The sequence below is a fragment of the Barbatula barbatula genome (genome assembly GCF_947034865.1).
Source record: "Barbatula barbatula genome assembly, chromosome: 16".
Taxonomy (NCBI): Eukaryota; Metazoa; Chordata; class Actinopteri; order Cypriniformes; family Nemacheilidae; genus Barbatula; species Barbatula barbatula.
The window spans coordinates 6,567,887-6,578,892 of NC_136779.1; the positions used below are offsets into that span (position 1 = coordinate 6,567,887).

The 11,006-nt window shown below is 42.0% G+C and overlaps 1 protein-coding gene across 4 annotated transcripts in view; it reads left to right on the plus strand.

Annotated features, from left to right (window-relative positions):
* The window catches only part of vti1a (vesicle transport through interaction with t-SNAREs 1A), a 107,255-nt gene extending 98,675 nt beyond the window's left edge, over positions 1–8,580 (plus strand). For 2 of the 4 annotated variants that reach the window (XM_079476173.1, XM_079476172.1), the window contains one exon: positions 7,656–8,574. In XM_079476173.1, the coding sequence (XP_079332299.1) occupies positions 7,656–7,749 (94 nt within the window). In that variant the 3' untranslated portion in view covers positions 7,750–8,574. Of the gene's footprint in view, positions 1–7,655 lie in introns of all 4 variants that reach the window. The other 2 variants (XM_079476175.1, XM_079476174.1) reach the window with 2 other exon arrangements.
* Positions 8,581–11,006: the final 2,426 nt, after the last annotated feature.

The window sequence follows — 11,006 nt, forward strand, 5'->3', positions numbered from 1 at the left end:
AACTCAACCGAACTTGAGTTCATTGATAAATATAAGAAAAATAAAACATACATGCTGCTTATACTACCTCAATGATTTGTAGGGTCACGTGTCCTGGAGACTTTTATTTTGGCATCTTGCTAAACCAAACACGTCAGCATGATGTTATGTAAAGTTGCTTGTTTTTATAAGGAAATAGGATGTCTCTCGAATTTTATGAGACATGAAAGGGAGGGGTGTGCAGCACCGTATACCTTTTCTAGAAATGAATCTGATAACCAGATTGTATTAAAGAAACACAACGCTGGGATGTTACAAAACGTGGCCTCGGGTCAGATCCGCCCAGCACACGGTGTCCAAACATCAACATTTCTTTCTCCTTTTACATTTCTCCTCCCCGTCCGTGAAAGTCACCGTGCAACCCAGACGTCTGATTTATGAGTTCTAATGAGATTTCAATACTGAACAAACAATAAAAATTTATGTGCATCATAGTTTTGGAGGCCCACGGTTCCATGGCTAGTGTTACGCCCTTTCAACAAGCTTCGTAATATAATCCCCAGCTGCTTCCCTCGAGGAATGCTGCCACTTTTTGTGTCGGAAATCTTAGCAGCGCGCCCAAATTGTGTGAATGTAATTTATCTCGCTTTTATAAATGCCGTTGTGTTCTCGGTCAACCTGAAGCACTGCTGAGGGATTGTTTTACGGTGCAAGAGTCTCAATATCCTGCTCGACCTGGTGGGTCAAACTCAGGATCTCAGGAGGTCCGGGATGGTGACTTACTTGGGCATCTTTCGTGTTTCTTTTAGCACTTAAGACAGGTTTGAATTACCCCGGTAAGTCACTTCAATGTATGAGTTAGTGAAACTAGAACTAGGAATAGTTCAGATATCCAGCGTTGTAATGCATCTGTATATCAAGAGTTTCAAGAATTCAGCAGCAAGAAGTGGTCATATGCCTCCTAGTACAGATAAAGTCTACAGCCTGTTAAAACCTTGTTTGCTTGTGGTTTTGTGTATTACACCTCAACCGTGCCGTGATCTTTGTTGAGTTCACTGCAAGGTTAGATCCTAATACCAATAGAGAAGGCTACCAGCTTTACGCAATGCCTATTTATCTGTCTCAGCCTCTAATTCTCTGTTATTTCAAACAGGCACACCTTACTGTTCTGGCAGAAGGCATTATACAGTAGATGTGGCAGCCAAGCAACAGTTTCTGTTGCTCTGACGTTTCCAGAGTTGAGTGCTGGGAAATCAGGATTAGTAGTGGTATGCTGACTGCTGCCTCGGCACATTTACCCATGACACGGACTCAGACATAATATTTACCTCGTTCTTATTGGCTGCGGTGAGGCACTGACAATGCCCTCTTTCAGAGGTACACAATAATCCTCTAACTTTTTATGACATCAACACAGTGAGAGAAGGCGAAAAGGGAAAGGCTCTTATGTCAATCATAACCTGTATATGATTTTTTTTCTGTGGATTGCTAAAGAAGATAGTTTGAGAAATGTCTCCGTGGTTTTGTGTTCATACAGTGAAGGTCAATGGAGGCAGGTTTGGTTTTATGTAACAACGCTCTTCAAAATATCTTCTTTTGTGTTTGTGAATTACGTGAGTGAGTAAATGGTTTTCATTTTTGTGTAAATTCCTTTAAGGGACGACTGTCATTTTTTAAATTCTGGGCAAGTATGTCTATCTTATTTTATTAATGAAGCAAAAAAAACATTTGAGCGGTGAATGAGCATCACTTCTTAACGACAGCAGGACACAGCTGTTAGAATCTCATGCAGTCAAAACAAATCCCAGGAAGTGGTGCCAACATATCTCATTTTCCTTTTCCCAAGCTTATTTTTTCCCAATCTCTGCCCTGGATGACACACTCCCTGACCGGCCTCAGTCTGTTTGCAACAATTGCACATAAAACCAGGAAATACATTTTTATTACACTGTATTTAGAGTTTGATGTGTTTTTTCTACAAATGTGCTGTGACTTTTTAATAAATTAAAAGTATTATTTTATTATTATTAGGATATATATCTGAAACCCTCACATAAATGGCACATAAAAACAAACACAATCACTGTTCCTTTACATAACATATCTGATCTACCAGTTCTTCCAACGACTGTATAAAGCAATAGACTTCTCAACAAAAAAAACTGCCTATGCCAGACTCCTTATTGTCTGTTTCTTTTTCCTTTCCATCTCTCGCTCTTTCTTTCCTTCCCTCCCTCCCTCTTTCCTCCTGTAGGGGTCTAAAATCCCAGTCTAGGATTCTAGTCGGATTGTTAGCTGGGCCATTAAAAATACATAAGTGTGTGGCGTAGAAGTGTTCGTGTGTAGCTCATAAAGACGGTTTCCCGACACACACAGGCTGCTCCAAATGTGCAAGAGCTCGTTTGTCTTTTACAGTTAGTGCTACCGGCTGAACGGGCCGTGTGATTTGTCGGTCTCAGCCTGTCTGTATGTGTACAATATTCATGGCCACGTGTCGGTACTATCTCCTCTGCAATTCCCTTTATAACCTTTTACACACGTCTTAGTTTGTTGATCCGTGTTAAGAAGCAGTTATCCCTAAGTGAGTTGCGCAGGCGGCGTGTCATTCCGATGATAGACAGAAAGAGGGAAATCATTATGAGCCGTAATGTAGAAAAAGTAAAGATTTCATCTGTGCTATCTACAGTTCACTGAGAGTCTAGTAGAGTCTTCATGAGCGTGTGTGTGTATGTGTGATGGGACGGTCACTTCTCACCGAGTTGAACAGCCCCAGAGTTAGAGAATAAGCTCTGCCACCCCATAATCACACTAATAAAACCCACTTTAGCCCTGTTAAAACAGCCACGGTGTGTATGGGTGTGTGTGTGTTTCAGAATGCTCTGGAGGGCAAAGTACTGTTTCTCTTTTGGGAATTACACAGTGCCGGGGACTTTTTTGAGTCAATTACATGCAATTAAAGCCAATTTTGACCCCTGGCATTCTCCTGTGTATGTGTGTGTTTAATTAAGTCATAAAAGTCTTGCAAAGTCCCTTTTGCTCATGCACACCCAGCACATTATACTGTACTCGATGTGCGGGTTTGTGTGATGTCATCAAGCACAAAAAGGACTTTTGGTTATTCAGTATAGGTTTTTAATGATGGATGTATGGAAAGCAGGGTGACAGAAGATATAATATTACACTGATAAAACGAATGAAATTTTCTGCCGAGACATCTTTTAATTTTACAGACGATCAACCGATCAACAGTTTGCACATACCTACCCATTCTTCACTGTCAGAAAAAATGAGGTGAAACATTTCTCAATTGAGAAAAATGTACTCACAACCGATTCACATTTTGCGTCTTTTGCGTGTGCAAGTTCGTTATTTTAAATGTAGACATTTTAAATGTAGGAAGTGACATTTTTCTAGCCGCTTCAATGCCGCATCGAGATGGAAAAAGTTTAACTTTTCAGAGTGGATCATTTGACTAGAGAAAGCGGCACGGCTTGCGTTTTAAGACGCGAAATGTGAATCGGCCCGCAGTTGGTTCGCAATTGCACTTAAAGAGTACATATTTTTACCTCACAGGTACATACAGTATTGCTGCCAAAGAGTGCACATTAGAACTGTAAAGGTACACAATGGTACCATATTGATATATATCTGTACATAAATGTCCATATTAGGACCTTTTCAAAGGCTTCCGTTCAAGTGACAGCTTGGGTGCATTTTTTAAAAACTTTTTACATTGCTTGATATAACAATTTTACACATTTTCCAATAACACACCCTAGAATATGTGAGTTGACCAAACAAGATTAAACCAAAATAGTAGATGACCAAAACAAGTACTGTTTATAGACAAACCTGAGGAAAACAGTGCTGTAGACCACAAGCCCATTATCCTACCTTCACTTTTAGCTCATAGCTCCATTAGTTGTTAGCTTCTCTGCTAATGCTGCTATCTACGTCACTTTGAGAGTGACTACAAAGAACACTACTGCCCGTCTTCATTACATCTGAAGCTTTGAGCTATTGACAGGTAAGGTGGTTTAAAGGCCGCTTTGACACGTACAGTACTGTAAGGAAGCCGAGAAGCCCTGCTAAAACATTTATCTTTGTTAATGTCTGATCACACACTCAAACACAGGATCAGATCCACATTCGTACACACACACAGCATCATGTCCATCAGTCAGACTATAAGTGAACACATTGATCCTTTAGACTGTCCTCCCACTTTTACTCAAGCCTTTCTTCTCTTTTTCTCCCTCTCTCTCTCTGTGCAGTACAGTACCTGCTTAAAAAAGGAAACATACAGGCTGCCTCAGACTGCCATTCCTATTTTATTAGTTGAAAAATAAGTATGTAAGAAATAATAAAAAATTGAAAATATGGAATGATATTATGAAGTTGAAAATAAGGTCAGGTCTCACAGTCTGGAGGCTTGATGTTTTTGTGTGTTGAACAAAAGGTGGATGCTGAGGATTCATTTGTATCGAAACAAATGTGTATATTTGTGTGTTAGAATAATGCATTTGTTTACGTTTTTATGCCCTTGTGTGTGTGTGTGTGTTGTGAATGTGTAGGAGTTTTTATGAATGTGTATTCGTGTGTGTTGTTGTAAGGTGGGTACATGGGTGTGTGTGAAAGGTTGGGGGGATGTTTGTGTGTGTGGTTCCTGGGGGGGGGGGGGTGTTAGAGCAGAATAAGCCTCCCTCACACACCCCAGCGTAGAGGTGTACCACTGCCCTCATTAGTGCTACTAATAAGGGGAACTGAGTGTAGGAGAGGAAAAAATCCGGGAAAGAAAAGGAAAAAGGTTTTAAATTTTAATAACGCGGATACGATTTTGTAAATCTTTCCTGACAGAAAACTCCTCATTATTTTCATCTGTCTATGGTCTGCTCTACCACCTCCACTGATAAATGGGCTTTTCCTAGCTTGAACTCTCTCTTTTCTCACACACACTCACGGTCTTCCGTTCTTTGGCATTCGTAAGCTTTTGAGGTTAGACTTATGTTTTTAACCCAATTGACTCAGTTTTATTTTGTCTGCTGGTTTTGGAAGGAGTTATTTTGGCAGGGCCTGGACTCACATGTTTCTCTGCCTGTGTGCAGTGTAACACAGCTAAAAGAAAGAGAGGGAAGAAAAGAACACGTTAAAGAATGAAGCAGAGGTGGCGTTTACCTTGAGAAGTGAACTGTGACAACATGAACAGGTCTCATCCAGTCCTGTCATGTGTTTGACGGAGAGGATGGATGCGGGTTGATGGGTCCTGCTCTGGTCTGTCTGGACATGGTCCAGCATGGGACAGAACCTCTATCAGACAACCAGCCATTTTTCTGCTCTCCCACTTTCTTTTTCTGTGCTCCGTTTATTATAATTGGTAGGTGGAAGAGCCATAGATTAGATAAAAAAGTGTTTCATACCTATTGTACACCATATAAAGTGATGAAACAGGTCGCCAATATGACCCCTTTCCATTGACCTTTCTAAGGCAGTTAGTTAGGATTACAATCAAAAACCCACCATACACCATTTTCCTAGTCGGTCTTAAATAAAAGGAGTTTAAATATCAAACCTAGAAATATCCAGCAAACAGGAGTTGGACTTTCTGTTTGTGGATGGACATTATTACTCTTTGAGGTTATTTTTAGGATCTGGCACAGGAGAGGAAGGTTTTTTAGGGAAAAACAGTTCCCCTCCATCAATGAGCATTTGTGCTTACCTACAAAACGGGATGAATTGGTTCCCCAAATATGTTCCTCAAATTTTAACCAGCCTGTGTGAAGATATTATGCACTTTTTTGAAGACGTCTGTGACAGAGCTGGTGTTGATGGGCAGAGCATTTAAAGTGAAGGGCCACTCTCTCACCCTCCCTCTGTGCCTGGATATAGAGATGCCCGGGGCCTCTCCACCCACCCTCAAGGGCCTGTCAGTACAACCTCACCAAAGGCAGATTAATCTACATTACTGCTTACAGCTCAGCCTGGCCCCCAAACCACTCACAGTAACACACACACATCTTCGACATCTCATGCTTGGACATCAGTCAGAAATCTGCAGAACGACGGATGGTCAGTTTAGAAAAGGCTGATTTATCAGTTCGAAATATAATTATTTTTAGTTCATGTGCAGAACAGCGTTTGCATAGATGTGCGTATCTGAATGTGGCTCATGCAATCAGAATTTAGAATCTGAGCTATTCATAATAATCACAAAGCATCCTTGCCAGTCCGCTTAATCATCTTAATATTGATGGCTAACAGGAAGATGAATATCCATAAAGGTCACATTATCTTGACACAGTAATATGATCTTGATAGTGAGTTCCTGTCAAACAATCCTGTAACATAAACTCTTTATAAAGACCCAAGAATTCCGATTCGTCCCTCTCCCACGGCTGTTTCCTGTCCCTTTGGGCACCAGCACATCTCTAAAGATCACAAACTGTCTATTTCAACAGTTTGTTTATGAATGTGTGTGTGTGTAGCCAGTGTAAATAATGAATGTTACTTAAAGAGACATGTGGGAGATCTGGCCTTGCAAACACGCTGATTAATGTCATCTGCCAAGCATGCACTCCCAATTATGAATGATGCCCAGCCGGGTGTCCAATCAGAGCGAGCCTTATCGGATGAAGCCTTTTTGTGATCCAAAAATCACTTTGATGGTTTATCTTAAACCAAACATTTACAATATACATGGATACTCTGCACACTCTCAAGTTTGGTTTGGAGTGGATTGGATGCTGTAGTTTGTGCATGTATGCGCCTGTTTGTTGCGGCATAAAGGCAGCGCAGCAGCAATGATGTGTATTTTGTAATGCTTTGCTTTCTTTACATCCATAATAGGTGTGTGTGTTGGACAGGGCAGTTCAGTGCTGCTCTGCTGCAGTGGTGATGAATGGACGGGTGGGAGTTATTCATCTCCTGCTTATAGGAGTGGACAGTGGTCCTGCTCCCTCCACATGTCAGCACATGAGATAATTCCATCATTTATCAGGAATGACGTAGAGGGCACAAGCCCTCCGGAGAGATCATCCCGGGGTCTCAACCCAGCAAGACTCTCTTTCACCCTCACCGCACTCGTACACACAGATACTTTAGCTTGAGTTAGTTTGCTTGTGTTTTGGAGTGAATCTAGGACTTGCGTTACGGAGTTGAGAATATGAGACTCGATATTACAATATAAAATTAGCCAATAAATAAACGAAAAAGAAGGTGTGGTGGATGTGTGGAACTTTGTTGAACGGCATGCGTTTTGTGTTTTCTATAATCCGTGAATTTTCCGACATGTTTTGTGGCTATGCAGCAAGTTTCCTTGTGATTTTTCTTTTTGTGGTTTGGTCACGTGATAATATGAAAAGTGGGTTGATGGAGAATTCCAGCAGTAAATATGTGAAATTTATTAGCTGGAAGAACGCCACCAGCCACGCTTTCTACTTTATTTAGAAAAAGAAACGCCCTAAGCGTGTCTGCAGACAGATCGTGGCGTAAAGAGGCGAAGTTGTCACACGTTGCGACATGTTGTGCATGACGGTGCACGTTTTAAATCTGATTGAAGTAAAACTGAACTCGGTTTTATCATGTTGTGCATGAGAAACAAGTGTGTTATTCATTTCGATATGTAAAAATAATAAGTTATTTACTGTCCTTAACATGAAATCTCTTTCTCTTACCCACAGGATCATTCAGAATCGTATCCTGGTCTTCATCCTGGGCGCCATCATCCTCCTCACCATCGTATTGGCCCTCTATTTCAATTTGCGAGGGCACTGATCTCCACTGACTGGCCCCATGCGAGCGTGTGCAAGTGTGTACGAGAGGGTGTGTAAGATTAATAGTGACAAAAGCGTTGGGCTGGAGTAATTAGGACAAATTGTTCACATGAATCATTCCTGGTGGGTAGTGACAGGGGGCCTCTCCTCTCTGCTCTCTCTCCGAGCGGAGCGGAGCGGACCACGGCCTCATATTTATACCTATTACTTTTAAAACCCTTTGTGGGATCTCCACGTGACCCGGACCCCTAGAACAGCCCTGCGTGGATGTGTGGACCACAGGAGCGTGATGGAAGATGACAATGTCAGATGGATGAAGAACAAGATCAAGAACATCAATTCATGTCATAACCTGCTGTTTTAATGTTTTGTTTTCATTTGTTGGAGGCTGAACGCTAATGTAAAATCCCATCCATCAGATGTGTGCGTGACGTACACAAGGCAAAGCCCCCGGCGCAGTACCGCTAAGCACATGGAGTAGAATCACACAGCCCAAAGGTCACACGCCCGTATCTCAGTCCCCCTTCATCCAGGATTAGTAGCTTCTCACGCTGTTCCTCTAAGGTCAGCAAAGACCTCGCATGTGTTTAGTTAAACCAGCACGACCGCTTTGAACAAGGTATCACCCGTGTCCACTTTTACCTTTACTAATCAGATCTGACAGCATGATAGTGTGTGTAGTTATCTACTAATAAGAAATGTTTTCTGTATTTATTTGTCTCAGATGCTTTATTGTACCGTGTTCTTCTGTATGCTTTCTTTCAATTGATTTTAAGTTTAGCCGTTGGTGTATGACATTAAAAATATATAATTTGTCTTTACTGTAACAATGCAAATGTGCTTCATTATTCCTATAGGGGGACCAACTAGGCACGCATCAGTATGGAAATATGCGAAATGGAGAGTTCGCTCCAGGCTTTCACCTGCTCTTTGGGTATTAGCGTAGAAGACTTTGGTAAAGAGGACTGTCTGCTGATAATATTTTTTCTGTTTGTATATTTGTGGCGAGAGCTGTGAGGGAACGGCGCGAGGCCGGTGACGCCAGTGATAACAAGCGTCAGCTGTGCGTGAACCGGTCTCGCCCCGTTCCCTCGCGGCTCTCGTCCCGCCCTGTTCGCCACAATGTTATATCAGTTTGAGTGGATGTCTGCGTGTATGTGTGTATCTACAGTATATTTAATTCTCTTCAATTTTCAGTGTTTGGGTAAAATATGGACAAATCCAACCGTCGGTGAGCCTAGAAAATGTCCACGTTTGACCTATCACTGTTGGTTGAAACAACCCAACATAGTATAATTCAAACCAAAGGGCAAATTTTTGTTAGCTTAAACTATTTTAGCCAACATTTTTGTTATTGGGTGAATTGTGGTTCACTCTAAAAACAAATATGGACGAATCCAGTCACTGAGGTAATTTATTTTCATTTAATGGGTTAAAAACAATCCATAATTTTTTGTGTTGATTTATCTTTATTATACGTGACCCTGTCTGTCATAAAATCATTCTACATATTGACTCACCATGTCAAAAATTGAAATTATAGTGAAGCCAAAAGTAGAAATGAAACTTTGATTCTTGTCATCTCATAATTTTGGGACTTGAGCCTGTTTTTACATACCGTGTAGCATTTGTTTTCAGAGCTCAACGCAATGTATTATGGGATTGCCTATTCTGTAACAAATACAGTCAATGCTCCTTTTTGCTGTCTACCCACATTTTGAGTTCCCGTGAGGAGCGTTCCTGCCATTACTTAACATGCTGCTTACGTAGGCAGCCCTGTAGATTTGGTAACAGAGCCTCACGTGACGCGTGCACACACACTCCTCCCGACGGTCGAGGTGCCTGGCGGACAGACTTACCGTCAGACAGACAGGCAGAAGGCATTTGATATTCTGTTTCAGGCTGGGCGGATTGTCTTATTTTGGAAGCAGCCTGGTGGGGGGGTTTCTCTGCCTCTGCTTCACAGCTACTGCTTCAAAGCACCAAATTAATGGCCAACAAAATATCGCGCCTCTGCGTGTCCCGTGTGGGGCCAACCTATTGAGAGTTATCATTAAGTTGGGGAAGCACGAGGGAGAGCAGAATCCCGCCAGTTTAACAAACCTCATCAGATAATGACCTCTGTGATTGGGTTTCGCATCAAACGGGGGAGAGAAACAACGCGTGTACGAATGCAATGCGGAGGAACGATGAATTCCCTTCGTCCTTGTTTTCCTCGCGCGTGCGCGTGTATAGGAGACATCAGTGTGCTGTGTGTGTAATGACTTGGATGTGTGTTGGTGTGTGTGTTTTGCTGGCTCGGTCTCTGTATGCGTGTGTGTGTGCGTGTGAGCTCTCTTTCTCTCCACTCGGGCCTGTCAGATCCTCTCAGCAGTGTGTGGCTGGTGGAAAAGCAGCGTGGCTGCGGTTCTATTTGAAGTTGTAATGGTGTCAAAAAGTCAGCGCTGACTGACAGCCGTCAGTCCCACTGGGGCTCATTAAATCATAACAACTTGACAAGGAAATAATTGAGCGCTGACGATAAGTTGGGACCCGTTTAGATGTTTTTTATTTTCTTTCATTATTAGTTGTGGCTATTATGTTCATTAAGAAATTGCATTTAAACGACCGTTGGGGGGCCTAATGATTTGTTTATGTATCGCATTTTTATTATGCAAACATTAGGTGTGTCACGTGACACCCTTGGCAGCCTGCCGCCATCATCTGCTGGGTCTTTTTCTCTTTCTCCATCCTCCTTTTTTATCACTCTTTTTATCCTCCTTTTCTCTCTCTCTCTCTCTCTCTCTCTCTCTCTCTATAAGCAGCGGGTGCTTTTGGAATATGAAATAGATTATTCATTAGCCTCTTCTCTGTAGACGATTTGGTTTGCGTGAAGCGTCTTCTATGTGAGAGGGATGAAAACTTGTCAAAAATGGGTTATATCTTATTCCGAGGGGCAACAATAGTGGCAGTTACAGACAGACTTTAATATTTCATTATGCCTGACGTTAACCCTGCTAAGTGACTTGGGCTAGCGGGCCTTTAGTGAGAAAGAGACTCTGATTAGCTCCTATCACAGAACAGGATGCTGAGAGGCAGGAAGGACCCACTGCGGTCTCAGCAGAGACGGGCCATCGCTCCTATATACTGACATCTCGCTGGATGGCTGCATGTGCATAAATATATATGCAACAGGGTTGCCACGGTCATGGGGACCTTGATAATGTAGGTTTTTAGGCCTTGCAAATATGCATTTGTTTATTTTGCTATTATATGAGA